This window comes from Podarcis raffonei, chromosome 1, assembly GCF_027172205.1.
Source record: "Podarcis raffonei isolate rPodRaf1 chromosome 1, rPodRaf1.pri, whole genome shotgun sequence".
NCBI classification, from domain to species: domain Eukaryota; kingdom Metazoa; phylum Chordata; class Lepidosauria; order Squamata; family Lacertidae; genus Podarcis; species Podarcis raffonei.
The window spans coordinates 68,777,865-68,800,750 of record NC_070602.1 but is presented as its reverse complement, the minus strand read 5'-3'; the positions used below and the strand labels follow the sequence as shown (position 1 = coordinate 68,800,750).

The 22,886-nt window shown below is 42.3% G+C and overlaps 1 protein-coding gene and 1 long non-coding RNA gene across 2 annotated transcripts; one reads left to right on the top strand and one right to left on the bottom strand.

The window, feature by feature from the left end:
• Positions 1-2,768: 2,768 nt before the first annotated feature.
• Positions 2,769-5,786, bottom strand: LOC128415342 (uncharacterized). Its single transcript, XR_008330917.1, has 2 exons — positions 4,598-5,786; positions 2,769-3,605 (listed from the first exon to the last, which is right to left on the bottom strand). It is a non-coding gene; the product is annotated as an uncharacterized LOC128415342 (long non-coding RNA).
• Positions 5,787-5,863: 77 nt separating this feature from the next.
• On the top strand, positions 5,864-21,681 carry WEE1 (WEE1 G2 checkpoint kinase). Its single transcript, XM_053391421.1, has 11 exons — positions 5,864-6,635; positions 13,951-14,159; positions 14,933-14,999; positions 15,126-15,298; positions 15,605-15,726; positions 17,026-17,172; positions 17,524-17,619; positions 17,714-17,799; positions 18,095-18,265; positions 18,357-18,502; positions 20,143-21,681. The coding sequence occupies exons 1-11, from the start codon at positions 6,048-6,050 to the stop codon at positions 20,291-20,293; spliced, it is 1,956 nt and encodes a 651-aa protein (XP_053247396.1). The 5' UTR covers positions 5,864-6,047; the 3' UTR covers positions 20,294-21,681.
• The last annotated feature ends 1,205 nt before the right edge of the window (positions 21,682-22,886 follow it).

Sequence of the window (22,886 nt, the reverse complement as noted above, 5' to 3'; positions counted from 1 at the left end):
CCCAAGAAGCAGGGGAGGACCAGATACAGGCTATGCCACTATATGCCTATTAGTGATATAATTTGCAAAGCAAAAGTTACTTTGGTGCTTTCCTCCCATGTAGTAATGTCACATGTTTAGTTTGGAACGAATTATACTTCTCAGATTGTAGATATCTATTTGCTGGGAGGCTTATTAAGGGCAACAAGCTGGACATACATAAAATTCACTGAAGGCAGAATAGTACATAAAGCTGCCTTATAAAAGCTCTATTAGTCCATGTAACCCAGTTCTGTGAACTCTGACAAGTAGTTGCTCTTCAGGGTCTCTCCTGATCCTTTTTAACTGGAGAGCCAAGAGATTGAACCTTGACATGTGCTGTATCACTGTGCTATGGTCCCTCCCCAAAAGAAATCCTTAATTTGGGTGGTGCCAGAGACCAAGATAAGAGCATAGTAGTATACAACTGACAACAGCCCCCCCTCAAAAAAACAGATTACTCCCAAAGGAATGTGACTGTTGTGGTTCTGGTTGTGTAAACATCGCACGGCTGACTATGTGACAAGTGTTCTTTGGGGGTATGAATGTTCCAAAGAAATCTCTGCCTCTACAATAATAATTTAGGGCAAGGAGATACAAATGGGACTCTTTAGAGCATGGAGTAATCTAGACTTCTCTTGCTACAGTTCTGCTGAGAAGAAATATGCGAGTAGTCAATGAAGATTACTTCCGTTATCTGTGATTTTTCTAAGTTCCTTACAAAGTCCTCTAGGATCTGTGTAATGTTTATGTGGGAAGGCACTATAATCAATATAGTGCTGAGAAAGAAGTCAAAAGATTATAACCATAGCCTTTGTTATCGTTAAAGGTCAGCATTCCCTCCTGTTGGGAGAATATCAATATTGACTTTGCAAGATTATGGGCTGTTGCACATGAACACGCACCCACAGGAGCAAATACTAAATTTTAAGAGACAATTTTGCCAGTGGGAGGATGTCAGGGATTGAAGGCTGTGATGTCTGAGAAGAATAAAAATAAACTTTAAGCAGCAAAATGGAACACTACAGCTGCAGTCATATATTCTTACCTGTAATAAGGCCAATTGAATTCAATAGGATTGTCTTGCTGAGTAAAGGCAGAGAATTGTGCTGTAAGTAGTTTACAGTGCAATCCTATTCATATCTGGGAAAATTTACAACTTGGTGGTATTTAAAGTATACCTGTATTTAGTAATTTTTATTATCTTTTGTTGTTGCGTAAGCAGGAAAAACACTGACTAATGAAAGAAGAGAGTATTTTCCTTTATTTTGTCATTTATCTGGATAGATTGACCAAATTAATATCCATGTATTGCTGTCTGTTATAAGTCATACTGTACATTCAAAAGTGAATGCAGCTGTCAAGTTACTAGTCCACTGATGTACTTTCCAGAGCTGCAAGACAAGTCTGACTCTAAAGCTTTCATAATGGCCAACATTATTTCCATCTGGCATGTCTAAGGCAGCAGGAATATAGTTCTACAGTATGTGGATATTTGTAAACTGGGTTAAATGCAAATCTGATGAGAGGACTGTCATCAGGCAGTTCCATACCACACGTACCAAAAAACCTACACCTATCTGCCTTTCAGCATCAGTACATTGGATGCCTACTTTCGTGGTTTTGCTCCATAACAATCCAGAGCAAACTTCAACGTTAGTTAGCAGAGTAAGCACAATGCAGGATTCCAAAAAATAAACCATATACACAACCAACCAGATTCATCCAGTAATTATTTACTGAAGGTAAATAGCATAACAGTCACAAATCCAACTCTTCAGGATTGGCATAGTCATTAATAATCCAGTTGCAGCAAAACCTTAACTTAAACTTAACAATAAGACTAAAAACTTAGGCACTTCAGCATACTATGTACAGATCACCACACAGGAACAAAGTAGAGAGAACCAAGAAGGAAAGAGAAAGTCAAACCAGCCTCCTTCAGGCCTATTATTATAGGAAGCATGACCTTGGGAGAAAGAGATAAAAGGACTAGTTTGAATCAGCTTGACTCAGCTTCTCTGAAGGAATAACCCAAACATTAGGAATCTTTTGCTTACCAGGCAGAAGAGAAACTTGACTTGTCAGCTAGAAACCTCCAGCTTCTATCACAGAGAGAGTTTCAGAACCTTATTGAATCAACAGAATAGAACTCTGCACTTTAAACCAATACTTTCTGTACTTAAAAAATGCAACCCGTGACACCTACATGTTATTTCCAGTCTAATCTGAGAGCCATCCCATAGATCCTGAACACTAACTTTTGCTGGATCAGTAACAATTTTAACTCCAGTCTGGGGGGGGGGTCTGTTTAAATATCTGCCAATGTATCTTTCCAGCAGTGTTGCACTGAATATATGTTTGTCTGAACACCTTATTGCAACCATTTGTAGAGGACAAAGGTAGAGCTTGGCAAGGTGAGTAGGCATATTGGATTGCCTGGTGTAGGAGACTCAGAAGAAACCAAGGTCTCTTGACCAAACTGAGCTATAATTGCAAATACTGCAAAGCTGTATTGAATTTGCAGTGCAACAAACATTGTCCCCAAATAGCAGGTAGAGTGTAAAAACTTGCATCTCACTCAGTTATGCCTGATAAATGACTTCCCAAAGAGCAGGACTGGTTCAGAGGATAAAGTTTGTGTGGTATAGGCATCAAATTGAAGTTGCCTACCCAAGAGATGCCACATCTTCCTTGCTTCTTTAATGGTTAAGAGGAAGGCCAGTAGTGTTTTTAGATGTATGGAACCCAGTGCTTTCCAAACCAGGAGTGACACCAAGAGTGGAATTCACAGTAAAATGCTGACAAATTTTAATGATGGTTGTTGTTTTTGTAATCTGCAGATTGCTGCAGAAATGTGGAGAACTTAATTTAAGATGGAAGGAATGTGAAATTGAAAGAACAAAAAATGTCAGATTCTTCCATTCCTAGTCCTGGATGTTTTTCCAGACTAAAGGTCCTAAATGCATCGTTACAGTTTCCTCTAGTTAGGAGAGTAGTTGTTGGATACACAACATTGCTGAAATGATTAGCTTTGGTTAAATAAAAGGCAGGTGCAAACATTGCTATCAATTCAGCAAAGACTGACCAGGATAATGAACAGATAATTAAGAGCACCAAGGTCAAATTAGCCCATGAGAGCTTATCAGTCATAACATTACTTGTATCTATCTGTAATGTTTAGTGTAATGTGCCCTTTTTTGTTTGTTCACAAGCTGTTTGTGAAACAAGGTTGGTTAGTGCTCCAAGCAGAATGTTACATTTGAAATGGCACAATCACCAAATACCCACCAATCACATTTGTGAGCTGCATTCATACTCTCACCACAACCGGAGCTCCTCAACATTTCACCTCACACTCAAAAGCCAGGTTAACTCACATCCCTCACTCACTGCCAGCTCTCCATCCAGTCTCCCACCTATTTTAATATACCGGTAAGCAAGTTGATGTTTCTTATAGATGAAGCCTACAAAATATGAACAGCCCATAACCATTATGTGCAGGTGCTGTCTTAAAATTCTTCTTCTTTGGCGATCACTCGTAGCCAAGTAAGATTGTCTTCCATAAACAAATAGTGCAGTACCTACTGATAGAGACATTAGAAAGGATCAAAAAGAGGGCAGAACAATTATTACACTGTGCATGTATTGGCTTTTTATAAAGCCACAATGCATATATACTTGGAGCAAGCCTGTATTGAACTCTATGGGACTTATGCCTGAGGAAGCATGTGTGGGCTGCACATCATTCCTATATATTGGTTGAGAACAAGGAGTCAAGAAGGCAACAGACTTTTGCCAGTGTTTGTCCACAGACAGCTTTCCAGGTCTTGCGCCCAGCATGACTAAACTGCTTCTGGCGCAACAGAACATCATGACAGAAGCATGGAAACGGTATTTACCTTACCGCTGCAGCAGTACCTATTTATCTACTTGCACCAGTGTGCTTTCGAACTGCTAGGTTGGCAGAAGCTGGGACAGAGCAATGGGAGCTCACCCAGTCGCACAGATTCAAACTGCCGACCTAATCAGCAAATCCAAGAGGCTCAGTGGTTTAGACTACACCGCCACCCGCTTTTAAATCTCATGTTTCCGACAAGGTTAACATGATAATTATAGTTGTTTCCTACCATATAAACAACCCTGTGAGGCAGTTTAGGCCGAGAGATGGTAACTTGTCACACGGTGACCATGTTTCCTGGCTGAATGGGGATTTCAACCATGGTCCTTGTGTGATTATAAAATACTTTGTGGCTGTGCATTGGTGCCTACTCTCTGCTAAATGTGCCTAGGGCTGAAGCCCAAGATGCTGAAGTGTGATTCAGTGGTAGGAGCAGGGCTTTTTTCAGTCAAAACTCAGTTTGGGCACCTCTCAGGCGGGTGCCATTGCTATTATAAGAGAACAAGAGAGGTGTTCGTGGCGAGTTCCACCATTTATAGAAAAATAGCAGTAGGTACGAGGCATATACATTAGGTGTCTAATTATTCAGCTGGGATTGCAGCAAGGGTGAGGTGCTCCTTTTGGAAATTAGCCATGTTTAGATTTAAACCCATTTGGGCGTGTCTTTGGAGAAGACACCGGAGTCATCAAAAGACAGTGTTGCAAGTAGTTTCTCTTTCCCTCTCTTTAACGTGTCCTGAAAGATGACACGCTTGATGAAATTCACACTCAAATGCCCCGCTCCTTTTCGAAGAAAAGCCAGTCTCCTTTTTATTTCTTCCTCCTCAAAGGCCATCTTTCTCTACCGCAACCACCACCACCCTGCTGCTGGGAGAGAGAGGCGGCTCTGCTCCTCCCTTCGCAGTGGAAGTGTTTGGCCGCAGGGAATTCTTGTCTGCGCAGGCCGGGCGATGCTCCTGCTTCTCATGGTGGTTGCGAGTTGTTTCCTTTTAACTGGGGAAGCCATTTAAAAATCCCAGCGCGTACGCTCGCCTCTGAGGAGAACCTCCTTCGGAGGATACATGTACCAGGGCGCCTCTGGAATCTAATGTAGCCACAGCTAACCCGCGGCCCCCCGCCGAATATTTTTAACTGTTGGCGCCAGCAATTTTGCTTTTACTGATGCAAAGTTGCCCAGAGGGCCTTGAATGAGCTTTGCGGTGAGCGAGGCTGCGACGCCCGGAGAAAGCTAGCCTCTTTATACCACACGGTGCTTCCTCTTTGGGTACACAAGCAGATAATTTTGAAGGGCAGCAGACGATTGAGCCACATGTTATTCAGACGCGGCGAAGCTGCGGTCAAACAGATTTAGACCGGGCCGCGCGCCGCTTCTCGAAAGCGCATTGGAGGTGTCCCCTGGCTAGAATTGCAGCCTTTAAACTGTCAGGATGATTTATAGATCACAGCCTCGGGCTCACTGCTAAACCAGTTTATCAGGCCGTGGGTAAAAGGGACCCTCCAGCGGGTGGCTGTTGCTGACACACAGTTACATCAGCAGCAAGCCAGTTTCGGCCAAATGCAGACGGCGAGAATTGCAGAGTCAGAGTGAGTCACGTCGCGCACGGGCCGGCGCTGCTGCCCCTCCTGACTCCATCCCTACCCTGGGGAAGCCCCCTTGCTGCCCCTCCTCCTGCTCCTCTGGACTTGCACGAGCTCCAGTTCAAACGCTGGCCCTGCTGCACGCGCAGCTAACGTCCCCCCCAGAGCTCGAGCCGCTCCAGAATAAGAACGGTATTAGAATACACCCGCCCCTCCTGCTCCCAACCCCGAATTCGCGCCAAATTGCCGTCTGACGCCACCACGCACAGCCCCGCCTCCCGCCTCCCATGTTTTCAAACGAAGGGGGCGTGCGTGATTGGCTGGCGTGACCTGGCACGTGACTAACGGTCGCGGGAAAGCCGCGGAGTCCGAACGGGCGAGTGTGCTACTGCTGTGGCAAGAGCCAGAGCTTCGTGGAGGAGCAGGAAGGCGAGGCACGGGTCGCGCGTCGTGTGAACGGGCATTTCAGCGCAGGGAGGAGGAGGGAGGCGTGGTTTACTCCTGTCAGCGTCCCGTCTGAACAAGGGAAGGCCTCCCGCGGATCTCGGCCATGAGTTTCCTGAGTCTGCAGCCGCAACAGCAGCCGGTCGCGGGGCCGCGGCGCCTGGCGGCGCGTCGGGCAGCAGCCCCGATCCGGCAGAAGCTGCTTTTTTCGGGCGGCGGGAGCGACTGCGAGGAGGAAGAGGAGGAGGAAGACTGCTACGAAGAAGAGGAGGAGGAGGAAGGTGGCAGCGGCAACAGCACCGGGGAAGACTCGGCTTTCCAGGAGGCCGACTCCCCGCTTTCCGTGAGCCATACCCCGGCTCGGCGCAGGGAGCCGCCGCCGCCGCGCTCGCCCGAGGAGGTGGCGATGGAACTGGCGCCTCCCGCGCTGCCGGGCGACGAGGGAGACTCGTGGGAAGAGGAGGGCTTCGGCTCCTCGTCCCCCGTGAAATCGCCCGGAGCCTACTTCATGGCTGGCTCGCCGCCGCTGAAAGGACCCCGGCGCTGCTGCGGCCGACCGTCGCCGCCGCGCTCCCGGGTGCTGCCGTGCCGGGGCCACCAGGGTCCCGTTTCTGCGCTGCCCGAGTATCCCGACACCCCGCCCCACAAGACTTTCCGCAAACTGCGCCTCTTCGACACCCCGCACACGCCGAAGGTGAGAGGAGGGGGAAGGACGGGCGGAGGACAATTGCAGGAGGGGGGGGGATCCGGAGGCTCAGTGGCGAGTGCGGGGCTTTGGGGGGGGGAGAGGCTAGCCTGCCCCACCGGCGTGTTGGCTCTGCCGGGGAGTTTCCATTCGGTCGCTGCCGCCGCTTGGCTCGCTTCCGTCTGAGCACGTGGGCGCTCGGTAGATCTCCGGGCGGCTCCCTTGGCTGACCACCCCGCGTAGTATGTACTCCGTGAAACAGGCGTTAGAGGCTGCCTCGCTTTTTTATTTTCTGAAGCTTGTTGCAGACCGTTTTGGGTTGATCAGAGCAAAAATGTTATTTTCGGGGGAAAGGGAAGACAATGCAACTAGCGGTGCTCTGAGGAATAGGTGCCACGCCCCTTTCGCCTTTGTCGGTCCCCCCCCCCCCTGAACTGGCAACTTAGAGAGAAGTGAATCCGTATGGTCCGCCCATGCAGCCTTTTCGCTCGTTTAAAATTAAGAGCTGCCATCAGACCGTTCTCCAAAACATGTTGAAAGTTGAAATGAGAGACTGTTGGCGAATGCAAACCATACTTGGCAGGTGAAGGCCAGTGCTTTGAAAGTGTGGTGTGCCCCCATGAAATTTCAGCGGCTGCCTGAAATACCTAGATACCAAATGCAGCTGGTGAAGCAGGTTATCGTCAATAAACAGAGGCAACATGTTGGTGTATCTGTGTATCTGTGTATTTTCCCCTTTTTTGCACTGTTTACATGTGCCCTTTTAGCAGCAGCCAGCATTGTAAAGTGCAGAATACTCCCAACTAAACAATGGCTGCTGCTTGATTTCATTGGTTGGAGAGCCTTTTAAACATAAATTCCATTCAGCTACACTTCATAAGTTGGTGCCAAATACTTGAATAATTTTTTCCAGTTCCAAGCCTGTACATTGTGCTTATTACATAATAAGCTAGCTTGCCTGTTACAGAAATATTGGCAACTTTGGTAAGCCCTGCCCACAGATTGTCCGTTAAGATTATGTAACTGAACTACAAATTGTGCCTAAAATAGTTTTTACCCACCTTGCAAGATGCAGGGCCAGTTTGCCGCAGCTGTTTGTTCCCCCACAAGAAAGCTACTCTGGACACTTCTGAGCCCTGAGACTGTCCTTCCAGTTTGCTTAGTGAAATTGAAATGTTTACATTCAGAAGAGCAGTTAAAAAACACTCCCCTTTACATCATGAAATCAAACTGCTTTTGTAACAGTTCAGAGAGGGAAGAAAACTTTTTCACTAGTTTTTTTAAATTCCAGCTTTAAATTTTAAACGTTTTCATGGAATGTAATAATATATAATAATAAATATTATTATTATACCATTATTGTCCATGTAAAAGAATCTTGAGAGGAATAGAAGTATTGGATAACTCATTGAATTGGAAGGCCATCTGCTTGTTTTAATGATACATGCATACATTTTGTTAAATGTTGTCTCATAACTGTCTTTGTTATAGTGGGTGAATTGTAGGCCAGTGAGTTCTCTGTTCAAATCTTTGCCTCAAGTATGAAGCTCACCTGATGCCTCTGGGCAAGCTACTCAACTGAATTACGGTGAAGATAAAGTGAGACAATGTTTTGCATTGAACTAATTTGAGTATAATATATACAGTGAGGCATATAAATAGAAAAAACATAATACTATACATGTGTACTTGGAAGTGCGTTCCAGTAACTTAACCATTCCCTGGTAAATGGGCATAGAATTGCAGCTTCAGTGACTAAGCTTCTTGAATAAAAGGATGGAATAGTAATATAATAAGTAAAAAAGAGAGTGCTATATAGCACTTTGCCAGATAAACTTGCAGGATGTTCACATCCATGACCTGGGCATGGCGACAAATTTCTTAGTTGCTTCCAGTTTAAGTTATTGCAGTGTGCTCTACACAGGGCTTTCTTTGCTCTTGACATTTAAATTGATCCATAATGAGAAGTAAGGATGCTACTAAGTGCTCATGCATGCTTATCTTAAAACAGCTGCAGTTGTTTTCAGTCCATTTCTACACACAATTCAAAGTGTTGGTAATGAAGTTGTTGTGGTCCAGGGGTTTTGGTTGGTGGTGGTGGTGTTGAATACCTGTTGTTATCTCTGCAGTGGAGTCTCTGTCTTCTGCTTCATGGAGCTTTTTAGCCACTGAGGAGGAGTCTCCTCACCCTTTGTGCTGATTGGAGCCATAGGGAAAGAAAGGAGGTGAGTCAGCCACTGAGGATCGGCTCATAGGTCACTCTGGAGAAGAACACCAATGAGTTGGAATTGTTCTGTATGCTCCAGAGCTAAGCACTGAGGAACACTGAAAACACAAGGGGCTTCTGTTTCAAGAGAAATGTGTGCAAGGTCTGTTACATACAATGGAATGTCATGGGAAAAACAACTTAAGTTGCTCCAAAAGAAGATATTGGAGCACTCAAATTAGTTGCCCCTGCATTGCAGGGGCTGGACTAGATGCTCCACAGGGTCCCTTCCAGCTCTACAATGCTATGATTCTAAGTTTAAAACCCTAAATGGTGCAGCCCATGGAACACAGGGCTTTCCCCTTATGTGCCATTATGTATATTCCCTAAGATCATGGAGAGGTTATTATTCATGTTTTGGTGTCTGGTTGGGATGTAGGAGAAGATTGGGTTTTCGGTAAGATTTTTTTTTAAAAAAGAATGCCAGTATTGTAGATAAATAAAATTTCATACGTGAAGCTGAATTTATTGTGTCTCCAAAAATATTTTGGCTTTGAGGGGATCTGGGTTTTCTAACTTTAGAATCAGGATGCAAGTAAGTAGTAATTGTCTTAGCAGCATGGGGTGGAACCAGGGAGCCACCCTCCTGCCACCACCATTGCTGCTGCCTATCATTGACTCCCAGTTTGTTTCTGGGATTAATTCAAGGTGGTCACACACATATTTAAAGTGCTTAAAGCCCTAAACAATTTAGGCCCCAAATTGTTTGTGTATATCGGGGGGGGGGGGTTGAAGATGGCCTTGGAGAGGGCATTCTCTGTGGCAGCCCCTAAATTGGAATTCCCTCCCTGCAGTGGTACATCTGGCACCTTCACACTACAGCTTTGGGCACAGGCTGAAGATGCACTTCTTAGGCATTTGACACATGAAAAATGTGTTTTTAGCAACCACCATATTCTTGTGACTATTTGTTTTAACAGTTTTTAATTCTGAATTTTTAATTTTAGCCCATCCTAGGACTGTCTGGTGAAGGGAGTGTCATAATTTATTGATAATAGATGGGATAAAGTGATAGCAAGGTTGAGGCCTAAACTGACACTCCCACTGATGTGCCCATGAGGCCCTGACATCCCTGCTACTAAGCCCAGTCCAAGTAATCAGTGGCAGTACTAGTGTTGGGAGGGGATATTGACCTCACCACACATGCTACTATGGGCTAGCTGAAGAGCCAACTCTGTATATATGGCATGAAAACTTTGGATCTAACCAATTAACGTTATGTTCTCTTGGTTATGTTTGAGAGTGAAGGGAAGTTCTATTACAATGACTAAATTGGTTACCACCTTCTCCTTTGAAGGAGCTGGTGTTTCTTTATTCATTAGATTTAACTGCATGGTAGATAGGATTACACTTTCTGGTTAACAATACAATATGAACTTTGCAGTGAATAACTATATAATTTTCATCCCCATTTTATTTTAAGTAGCCTCTGTGCCAGGTATGTCCAAAGTCTGTTTTGGGGGCCTAATCTGGCCCACTGGTCAGTTTAATCCAGTTTATTTTCTGGGGTGAAAAGCTCAACAAGATCAACCATAAAAAAAAGCTCAAAAACTCAAAATCCTAAAAAATGCTCAACAACTTCAATCCTCAAAAAAGGTCAATACAGTCATACCTCGGGTTACAGACGCTCTTCAGGTTGCGTTTTTTCGCGTTATGGACCCACCAAAACCTGGAAGTACCAGAACAGGCTACTTCTGGGTTTCAGTGGTCGTGCATGCGCAGAAGCGCTAAATTGCACTATGCACAGAAGCCCTGAATCACAACCCGCGCATGCGCAGATGTGCCTCTGCAGGTTGCGAACGCTTCGGGTTGCAAACATGCATCCCGCACGGATCATGTTCGCAACCCCGAGTGTCCACTGTAACTTTGGTCAGTCCTTTGGTCAGCCCTCATGGCCCTTCACTTCATCAAATCTGGTCCTCTTTGAAAAAAGTTTGGACACCACTGCTCTATGAGCACTATGCATATTATACTTCAAATACATCTTACAGAGAGCACAGTTTTCTTACGTATTACTATTATTTTAAAATGCTATACTGCTAATTTCTATTGGTGATTCTTTTTCACCCTCAACCAGACAAAAAGAAGTATGTTTTCACAATTTCAGCAATGTTTAATATTTGCTGTTGCCAGTGTGGGCCCAAATGAAACCATTTATGTTCTGAGAACCTGGCTTTTATCAGAGTTTTGAAACTATATCGAAGCAACCGGTCAGTGGCCAAATATAATACTGAAAGTTTGGTGGTTGGTGGCACGGTGGCAGTTTATTTGTATGTATGAGGGGGCTTTGGATGTCTGCTTTCTTTTGGTTTAGAATATGGCATGAGAGTCATAATGGATCAAAAAAATAAAAATAAAAAGGTCAAGGTACTTCAGTACTTCAGTACTGTATTGCTGTATATGGTGTCAGTTGAGTTCTTCTGTTGCCTGTGGTATGGCAAACTGTTGGCTCTGACTACAAACTGGAAAGAAAAGTCATCTCTTAGTTGTGTGATTTTTAGTAAACTTGAATGAGGTAAGAAGGATAAAGGACATCTACATCAACAGGACTCAGGTATGACTTTCTAGACTCCCATTATTTATTGTCAAATTTACCAGTTCATTGATTAATGCTTGCAGTCCTAGTAGTGGGTGGGTGGCACCACTTTGCTGTGGTTCCAGTCCTACTTGGGTGGACATTTCCAGGGGATGATGCTTGGGGAGTATTTTTCAGCCCCATGGAGCCTTCAGTGTATTTTCACATATATTTGGAACTACTAAGTGGGGTCCTCTAGAGCAGTGTTCCCCAACCTTGGGCCTCCAGCTGTTTTTGGACTACAACTCCCATCATCCCTCACTAGCAAGACCAGTGGTCAAGGATGATGGGAATTGTAGTCCAAAAACAGCTGGAGGCCCAAGGTTGGGGAACATTGCTCTAAAGCTTCGGAGTATGTTGTCAGCAATATGCTGATGACACACAGTTCTGTTCCTTTACATCTGCAGGTGTGGCAGTGGATGTGCTGGACCATTGTCTTGCCTCTGTAATGGACTAGATCAGATAAGACTGAGGAATTGTTAGTGGGCTGTCCTAAACAGGATGGATGGGAGGTTGCCTGCTCTTGATGGGGTTACACTCCCTCTTAGCGACCGGGTACATAGCTTGGTGGTACCTGTGGTTGCATTTCTGTCATTTGAGGCTCAGGTGGCCTTAGTGGTGTGAAGTGCCTTCCATCAGCTTTGACTGGTGGCTCAGCTGTGCCCTTACTTGCACAGGGATTGCCTAACTACTGCTGTCTATGCTCTTGTAATCTCTAGGTTAAATTACAGCAACACGTTGTACACAGAGCTCCCTCTGAAGATGGTTCAGAAACTTCAGCTGGTGCAGAATTCGGCAGCCAGGTTGCTTACTGGAGAAAGACAGTTTGAGCATATTATACCAATCCTGGCCCGACTGCACTGGCTGCCAATTAGTTTCTGGGCCCAATTTCAAGTGCTGGTTTTGACCTATAAAACCTTAAATGGCTCAGGACTGCAATACTTCAAGGACCACCTCTTTCCATATGAACCTACCCGAACCCTGAGGTCATCCTCTGAGGCCCTTATTGTGTGCCTCCATGAGAGGTCTTGAGGGTGGCAATACGAGAACGGGCCTTTTCTGCTGTTATTCCCTGCTTGTGGAATGCTCTCCCCAGGGAAGTTCACCTGGTGCCTTCATTATACACCTTCAGCTGCTAAGTGAAACATTCCTCTTCAACCAGGCCTTTGGCTGATTAACATCTGATGCTCTTTTAAATGTGTTGTGGGAGAGGAGATTATTAGTTTGTTCTTACTTTTTACTATGTGTTTTGTGGTTTTCATATTGTGATTTTATGTTGTGAACCACTCTGGGATCTACAGCTCAAAGGCAGTATACAGATTTTAATAATACTAATAGTTACTCCTAATTCTTTCACCGAGTTAGCAGATTTGATTAACATGGGTTGATATGTACATGTTCTTGACTGCAAGATGAAAGTAGGCATGGACAACTAGTCTTGCACATTGCTGTTATCTAAAAACTGTACCAATTCCTTCTGTCAGTAACTGGTCAAAGCTGTTATGTGTAGCTTACAGTGTTTTACTGGTTGGAGTTGTACATCTGTTCTGCTGAATTTAAGTAGGCAACTTCAATGTATAACTAAGTGTGTAATGGCAAGAGCTGGACAGAAGCATCTTTAGTTAGCCTTCTATATTTTGGAGGTGATCAGGTCTTGCTCTTCATCCAGGTGAAGATTTTATGAACTAATAGTTGTATTATCTGATCAACACCTTGTGTTGCATTTTGTGGCATGCCTATAACACCAGCTGTGATTTAAAGAAAGGGTGGGAGAGAGATGTTTTGTTTGCCAGAAGTATTTTTCTTTTCTATTAACAAAGAAACTCTTGATTCAGAAATGCTGTTGATTTAAAGCGTTTCACACCAATTATTGCCTTGGATCCCAAGAAGTTCCACTAGAAGGGGATTGCCAGAAGATGACTCTTTCCTCCTTTGGCATCTCCCCAAACACTTCAGAAAGCTTCTGGGGGTGAGGGTGAGTTGTGGCACAGTGGGCTAAAAACAGAGATCACTTTAAAGCTGGGTGGAGACAACTTCCATTTATGTCCATATCATTAGCTGAGAGAATGTGATAGTTTTTAGGTGTTGTTAGTATGCTTTAAATGATACTAATATGTTTTCTACTCTGGGCTCTTTTGGGAGGAACAATAAGATAAAAACTGATTAAACAATATGTCTAATAGAACTTAGGAAGCCTGCAGGTGAGGCGAGGTGTGTGTGTGTGTGTGTGTGTGTGTGTGTGTGTGTGTTTAGTTCTGCTTTGCTCATTGCTCTGATAACCAAAATCAGTTATTGCATTATATTGATTTTACATATGGAACAATGAATAGGAAACCCATTTATGCCATAGTAATTCGCCATAGGGGAAGCACAAGTGTTATATTTGGAAAGATTATTCATTCGTTTAAATTCCAAATAATCATTAACTTGTTAAGTCAACATGGGACAGAACTGTTAATTTACTCGTTTCCTTTATTTTTCAGAGTTTACTTTGCAGAGCTGAAGGAATGGGATCAAGTTCAGCTAAACTCCGAGGTGGCTCTCTCTTTATGAATGTTGGAAAACTAGTAAAACAGGAATCTGATGTGGGGCAAGCACCTTACGTGAACATTAATCCCTTCACTCCAGACTCTCTCTTCCTTCAGTCATCAGTTGGGCAGTGTCGTAGGAGAAAGAGAACACATTGGAATGAGTAAGTGTCTAGAGCTGGTAAATGATAAACTGCTTAAGAAATAAACTTTTGATAGCAATCCTGTCAATGAAGGGATTGTACTTAACTATCTTTATTTTCAAGTGAATAATTAGGTTTAGAGTTACAGAGGCTTTAAGAACACAAGTGGTTAAAATTGTACAGCAGAACTTGTAACATTGCCTAACATTGTGAGATATTAGTTTGTAAGTTTGCTAAACATGGGCTGCAAATATAGCTCTTTCTCTGCTGATGTTATATTCAGTTTCCTCGTCTCCATTCTACACAGTTGGTTGTTGCTACAGTAGGCCCCAGGGAAACATGGGTAAATTCTGACAGCTTCACCTTTAGCATGAGGTCTAATTTGGGCCTGAATGTAACCTTTTACATACTTGTTCTACTTCCCTTTTTTTAGGAGTCTGTTTCCTATCAGTCTCTCTTCCCTGCATTTGACACAAACATACATCTTACTGTGCTGAGATGTTGGCATGGCACAATATTAATTGACACAATCTATCCAAACAATCATTCTGTCACATCACCTCAATGCAGCACAGCTTCCTTCATGACTTTTTGTGCACACACCTTCTTCTACATTGTCCCTACTATTGGCATGGGTGAAAAAAGATGTCTGGAAGTGGTCTGGTAGCTATGGCTTTGCACAGTTCATGAATTTGATTAAATTGCTTGGAAAGTAAAATGTAACTTATCGATGTAACTTATCGATGAAAGTGAAGGTTTCATAGCATTTCTTTTACTTATTGTTTGTGTCACAGCTCCTATGGTGAAGATATGGAAGCAAGTGATGGAGAGCCTGAAGATGAAACTACAAGACCTGCCAAGGTAAATAAAAATAAAAAACAATCCCCATTTATTCCTAAGTAAGCATTTTTAAAGTTCCATTGAAATCCATAGGATTAACCTTTTAAGAAGCCCTTTTCCTCAACTTGTTTGTCTCAATCCTTTTAGCGGATCAGCATAACAGAAAGTAATATGAAATCACGATATGCAACAGAATTTCATGAATTGGAAAAGATTGGATCTGGAGAATTTGGTTCAGTATTCAAATGTGTGAAAAGGCTTGATGGTTGCATCTATGCAATAAAGCGTTCTAAGAAACCCTTGGCTGGCTCAATTGATGAGTGAGTAAAAAATTAAATGTAAACTATCCTATGTCCTTGTATTTCACTCCTCTGCACATACTCATTTTTAAAATAATCCCATCAAGGATTTGTTCACGTATTGTCTTTGCAGCTACAATAATGAAATGTTTATAGTTGCAAAACTATCATTCATTCACCTGTACATAACAAACACAGCACCCCTATGCCATAGTTCATATCTCTTCCAACTCAAAAAACTTAACTGCTCTTGTAATGTGACCAGCATTCTATGCTTGCTTCCTTAAACCAGTTTCAAGCTTTATTTAATTTGTTTTAATACCACAGGCAAAATGCTCTTAGAGAAGTCTATGCTCATGCAGTTTTGGGACAGCATTCACATGTAGTCAGATATTTCTCTGCTTGGGCAGAAGATGATCATATGCTTATACAGAATGAGTATTGTAATGGTAAGTAAAGCTCCTATTGAATTTACCTTACTATGAATTCTGGTTATTAGGGAACATAGTTGTAGTAAGATGCTAAACTTGTCTGGGAAAGGGGAGGGAGATCTGCTGACTTATTTGCCAACAAAGTCAATGGTGCACTTGCTAAGTCCTTTTTCTTTCAATGGAATTTAAGCATGTGTAATGGGGTACAGGATTGCAGCCATTGGCTTGGACCCAGCCAGGTATGTCTTACATGAGCAGAAAGGCATTTGTGCTTGTAGAAGACAACCTAGCAAATTTTCTTGATTGCTCCATCCTGCTGAAGCCCCCCATGCCCCATCACACACTGTTCTGGAGGGTCATTCACCTTTTAAGAAGTGGCTTTTGTGGTGTGTGCAAGAGGCAGAAGTGGGGATTGGAGCCTAGTTTGTACAAGCAGTGCTCTGTTCATCTTAGTCTCTGAATCAGTTGCCTTTTATATTAATGTCAAACACATGTGGTTACAGTTAGGATAAAGCAAGTAGAAGTAAAAGATCAGATGAATTTTAGACAATTTATGATACAACAAAATTCAAATAATTTGTGAGCTTCTTAAATAGGCAGGAAATGAATGTTCTTACAAACATTTCAGCTGATTAACTAGACTTGCTTCCTGAGTCATAAATTGGGGATCTTCATTCCAAGAAAAAATTCAATACCCAGTCTAGAATATTTCAGAACAAAAATATAAATAATCTGGTTTGCTTAATATGTGGTTGTACTTATATAGCTTTACTCATGTATCTTTTTTAGAGTCTCTTTTCTTTTGTCTGTTATTGTCCCTTAACCCTAGACTAGACCTCTCGAACATGTGGCCCAGGGAATTGGATAGAACCCCTACAGCCTACTAGCTCCTTGACAATGCAGTGCCTTCCAGATGTTTTTGGGACTACAATTCCTGTCATCATTGGCCACAGTGGCTGGGGTTGATGGAATTTGTAACCCAACAACATCTGGAAGATACCATGTTGGCTATATGTGCCTTACATTATTGTTGCAAGAACTACATCTAGATAATAGATGTTAAGTGCTTTGAGCACTTTAAAAGTGTTATACAAATGCTAAGTATTGTTAAACACAGCATGCATTGGCCTTAGAACCAAGGTAGCAACATGGTGCCCTCCAAATGTTGCAAGACTATAGCTCCCATCATTCTATACCATTAGATGTGCTGGCTGGGCCTGATGAGAGTCCAAAATGTCCTGAGGGCACCACCTTGGCTACCTCTGGCCTACAAGAAAATGAATTTTTTACTTTTACATTATTTAATTTTGCTTCTAGGTGGAAGTTTAGCTGATGCTATAAGCGAAAACTATAGAAGTATGCGCTATTTCAGTGAACCAGAATTGAAAGATTTGCTTCTACAAGTTGCCCGTGGTTTAAAGTATATCCATTCAATGTCCTTGGTGCACATGGATATAAAGCCCAGTAAGTATTCAGAGATCTGGTATTTCCTGCATTGAAAGTGTTTTTAGAGATGATTGAATACGTGGTAGTAAAATAACCAGTGAACCACACCTTAGTAACGGAAACTTTTTCATTCTGAATACAGAAAACAATGAAAGAAATCAGTTCTGAAACATACAGCTGGCCAACTGCTGTTCAGTTTATTTTGGATCTTTTTTTTTTTTGTTAGATTATGCTTGTTTGCTGGCTGTCCTGAAATTTGGCTTCTTTCCCAGAAGGCTGTTGGGTTAATTATTCAAAGAAGCCAGCAGATGGTGCAAATTCTGAAACTAGATTATATTTTGACGAATGTCTATTTTTACTCCTTGGCAGGTAATATCTTCATATCTAGGACTTCAATTCCAACTACTATATCTGAAGAAGGCGATGATGATGAATGGACATCTAGCAGGGTTGTTTTCAAAATAGGTAGGGGAGCATGGAGTTACATTTTCCTGTGCAACCTTTTATTTGTTTTTGCTTTTGAGAAAATAACCCTTCTTCCCATTCTTCTTTGATGTAGGTGACCTTGGTCATGTAACTAGAATATCTAGTCCACAAGTAGAAGAAGGAGATAGTCGTTTCCTGGCCAATGAAGTTTTACAAGAGGTAAACAGTGTTTTGCTAATGGGAGTTAAATAATTAATTGTATCTTACTGATGACTAGGGTTTGGGTCCTCTGATTATGAATGGAAGGATCCTCCCTTCATTGAAGGAGAGTTACATTCACAGGAGGGCCCCTTCTGAAAGCAGAACTCTTTATTAATAGTCACTTCTTTCCAGCAAGGTGAACTCATAGTGACTTAAACAAACATAGTAAAAGCATTAACAAAGTGAAAACTTAGGATCTATGCCTTGATATATTGTTCTGGTGGGATTTTGTAAACTTTTATTTCCTTTGCAGAACTACAATTACTTGCCAAAAGCAGATATTTTTGCTCTTGCATTAACTGTGGTGTGTGCTGCTGGTGCCGAACCACTGCCAGCCAATGGGGATCATTGGCATGAAATTCGACAAGGAAAACTCCCTAGAATTCCACAAGTCCTTTGTCAAGAGCTATTAGAGTTACTGAAGGTAAGAAGGTGATCTGTGTTCCTGGCATCATGCTACACGTTCTTTAAGGGAAGGGTGGTCAGCCTTAATTTTCATCTCTTTCCTATTTCAGCTTATGATAAACCCTGATCCAGAGAAAAGACCCTCAGCAGTAGCTCTAGTCAAGCATTCTGCATTGTTATCTACTGCCAGAAAGAGTGCTGAGCAACTACGAATAGAACTGAATGCTGAAAAATTCAAAAACTCTTTGTTGCAGAAGTAAGTTGAATCCATACTGTGGCAACTTCAGTGTCAGAAATCTAGGAAATAATATTAAGAGCCAAGTAGCAGAAGACTCTGTTCCTTGTTACAAAAAAGAAAACCTAGACTTTATTATGTAACCTCTTAATTTAACTCCAGACATAAGCAACAAAATAAAACATTTTGCAACTTCTCTTGAAGCACATTGAACGTAGCACCAGTGATTTGAAGTACAGCAGACACCATATTTTTTGCTTTAGGTATTGTTTAACAAGATACCAACACTGAATGGAAGCTGCTTGAAACTCTGGTTCTTACAGTGTTTACTTTGATTTGGTAAAGACTGCTTCTAAGTACTCGGGGGCAGGGGGGAGGAAACAGGTTCATATAGTAACATCTACCATGGGGAGAGCTTTGCGTTCCCAAGGAGGAGAAAGTATGTACATCTCTGAATGGGAAGGATATGTGCAAATTCTCCCTTTGTATGCGACCATACAAAGTGTTCAGATGATATGCAAGTCACATTAGCTATGTGGTCCCTAGTTTACTACTAAACCAGAAAGGTGTGGTTCAGTGGTGCTGACGGAATGCCTGTCTTGGCAAACGATTGCTGAAAACCTTTTTACTGGGTTTTTTGAAGGGGAGAACAGAGGTTTTTTGACAGCATATTTGCCCTGAAAGCTTCAACTGGTGGACATTTTTAGTAGCCCTAGTTGCAACTTCCTCAGCATTGTGTCTGTGTGTGTATCCGTGTGTGTCCCTGTGCATTCACGCAGCAACAGTTGATGCTGTTACAAACTATTGGGTGACACCTCAGTATTAAGATTGAACTTGACCAGAATTAGTCTGTGAGGTGACAAAACATGCCAGTAACAAAAAGTGGACGTTACAAAGTTTGACGAGGACTAGGGGAACTTTATGTATTAAATATGCCTAATGAATACAGCTACTAGGTCTCAGCTTTTGGTTCTACAAAGTGGAGGTCAAAATGCAAGGTATTCTCTTCTCTCCCTTTAAAGGGAAAACACATAAGTATATTTACAGGATGGTGAAGAGAGCATAATATCAAATGTGTGCTCTCTTAAAACACACTACCATTCAGGCAAAATCAGAGTTTAGGAAATGACTGTTATCTAGTTAAGTTGGGGGAAAGGTACTAATGGAGGGTGAGATTGCAGAAAAATGGAATGAATTCTTTGTATCTGCTTTCATTGTGAAAGATGTGATAGAGGTGGGGAGAAAGTGGACAGGAAGTAGTTTACTCCCTCTTAATACTTGAACCCAGGATCAGCAGATGAATTTTATATCAATAAAATATCAGAATTCCTTGCTCCAGCGTGCATTTTAAGGTCGTGTTTGGTTTTATGATAAATTTTTATTGTCCAATTTTCTGTGAATTAATTTTTTTATGTACACCACTTAGAAATGTGGGCCACTAGAATGGAAAGCTGGCCTAGATAGGCCTTTGGTCTGATCCATCAGTGCTGCTGCAGTGTATTCTTGTAGAAAGCTCTGTGTGATTCTGCTAATAGTGCTGGTAGACCAGAAAAAAATGTTACAATAAAATGTTTGCACCCTGAATTACTGTTCTTGTCTCTTTAGAATGATTTTGGATGCAAGTTATTTGGTGGCAAAATGACTTTTTTTCTATGTTCCAGGGAACTTAAGAAAGCACAAATGGCAAAAGCAGCAGCAGAAGAGCGAGCTCAAATTACAGATCGAATGACAACTAGATCTACAGCACAGACTAGAACAACTCGTCTTAATGGAAAGAAAATGAACCGTTCAGTTAGCCTGACAATATATTGAATTGGCCGTTCCAGAAAGCTTTCAAGAAGATTGTGGAATATTCCTGGACTAGTTTAGGAGAGGAAGAGGATTCTGTTTCTTTAAATCACTATCATTGGTGTTATAAAGAAGTCTTTTACAATTTTAGTTTTGCCAAATGCAGTTAAATAACTGTAGGATCCAGGCTTCCTATGAGTGGCACTCTGTTCATTGAGGTCTCTCACCACAGGAAGGAGCAAATGTGATTTTTCACCAACCCTCCCTCCCTGCAGCTCCTGAAAATCTGCTTCAGAGGATATAGGGACCCTCCAGAAAATGGTGGGAGGTGGTGTGGGAGCTGTGGGTGGAATTGGAGAAAATTGCTGCTTTTGTCCAGCAGAAGCCTCCAGTGGGTATCAGGCTTTTCTGTGAATGGAAGAAACTCTTCTGTTGCAGAATGTCAAGTCTGGATCTGACCCTATGTGTCCTCCTGCTCCTTAAAGAAAGCAGGACGCTAACTTTCAAGCCTTTTAGTTACACTGAATAGTATACCATCCAGAGTTAACCACTATAGTGGTTTGCTGCTTCTCATTCTTAATGCATTTCAGGGGAAAGATCTTTTCCTAGTAGTCTAATGGGCTTTTTTGAGTAAACTACTCTATTTGGAATGGAGGGAAAAAATGACATGGGGAGAGGCCAAAGGCCAACAGGCTGAACCATACCTGGTGTCAGGTAAACTATTGTGAATTTTACTTGTGTATTCAACTGGGAGCACTTTGTTAGGCATTGCGTAGACCACAGGAAAAAGCCTGTGGAAACATGCCATGTGAAACTGCTGCTATTTTTAGTTTGTATTTGCTGTAAAACTGTAGCATTAAAACAATCATTGTGTTAGTGGGCTTTTAAAAAAATTATGTGAAAAATATCAAAGCTGCCCTGCTGAAAGCAGCTTCATTCTCTGAAGCTAGTGTATTGTGTACAGAGTCAGTGCACCAATTTTATATTTGAATTACATTATTAGTGTAAATGTTTGTTTGTCATTCTTTCTAATAAAGTTCTCCAAAAGTTAATTCCTCCCCTTCACCTCATCTTCCCTTTATGTGTTAATATTTCAGTGTACCTGTTGGCATGTTTTTAGAACTTGTACATAAGTATACTGTTACCATTTTCAAACTGAATGTATAAAAGTGTTATAGTGTACGATACTGAAAGCTGTAGTTTGAGACACCAGAAGCTCCAGCTAAAATCTATTTCAATTTTAGTTGCAAAATTAATATAATTGGCCCTCCTAATGATCTGTTCTGATATTGCCAAAATAGATGTTACCAATTACAGGCTTTTTGGCTTAAACCAATGTTTTCTATATGAATGTTTAACTTTGTTCTTAATTAGTATTGAATCAGATTATTAAAGTAACATTTTGAAATTAATATTGTCATGTTTTTGTCAGCCTTGAGTATCATATCCCATTAATGGTCTATAAATCTATCTGTGAAGAATATTTTTGTGCGCGCGCGCACACACACTGAGCTGGTCATTCCTGCTTGTTCATCTAAATCCTGTTGAGGAAACTCATGTCTGTCTGCGTTTGAGGCAATACAAGGGTGTAGTGCTTTCCAGTCTGTCAATAAATTTGAGCTCTTTATTGTGGTAGTTGCTCAGTGTTTGTTTATTTAATATGCTGCCTTTCTCCAAAGTTGGGATTCCAAGGTACCTTGCAGAATTTAAAAACATCAATTACAAAATATAAAATAAAGTACAGTAATTAAAATACATAATTCACATAAAGCTAGCAATTTAAACATTTGCCCAGTAATCAGCATCATAAACACCTTGGCTTCCAAAGGCTTGTCTAAGCAGGAAGGTCTTGGCCTGCCAGCAAAAAGAGAACAAATCTAACCTGGGAGCAGCCACAAAAAAAGCTCATGTCACTGCCAACCATGTTTCAGATGTGATGAGTGAGGGGAGATGCTCACCTGAGGATCTTAGCCCACAGACAGATTCGGATAGGGAGATCACACTTTGAGACTCCTTAGGGTAATGATAAAACGGGATATCAAATCCAAACTACTACTCTTCTGGATGCAGGCTACACAGGGCTTTATAGTTCATAACCAGCACTTTGCATTGTGGCTGGAAACGGACCGTTGGCCAGTGATGTTTTAACAGGAGTACCATACTCCTTGTAATTAGCTGCAGTCAGCAGTCTAGCCATATCATTCTAGACCAGCTGACGCTTCTGACTACTTTTCAAAGGCAGATCCATGGAGAGAGAGATAGTAGTCCCAACAGGAATGTAATGTAAGGCATGCATCACCATGGGCAGATCTGATATCAACGAAGGGGTGCAGTTGGTGCATGAGCCATAGCCACCACCAAAACCTGGGCATCCAGGTACAGGCTAGAATCCAGGTACAGTCGTACCTTGGATCCTGAATGCCTTGCGAGGAACCTTTTGGCTCCTGAATGCTGCAAACCCGGAAGTGAGTGTTCTGGTTTGCAAACGTTCTTTGGAACCGGAATGTCCGATGGGGTTTCCGTGGCTTCCGATTGGCTGCAGAAGCTCCTGCAGCCAATCAGAAGTTGCGCTTTGGTTTCCAAACATTTTGGAAGTTTTACGGACTTCCGGAACGGA

Excerpts from the sequence above, each read along its gene's own strand:
- WEE1 (XM_053391421.1), top strand. The coding sequence starts at position 6,048 with ATGAGTTTCCTGAGTCTGCAGCCGCAACAGCAGCCGGTCGCGGGGCCG. Across the intron at positions 6,636-13,950 it reads ACACCCCGCACACGCCGAAG|AGTTTACTTTGCAGAGCTGA; the intron begins GTGAGAGGAGGG and ends TTTATTTTTCAG. Across the intron at positions 18,266-18,356 it reads AGCTATTAGAGTTACTGAAG|CTTATGATAAACCCTGATCC; the intron begins GTAAGAAGGTGA and ends TTCCTATTTCAG.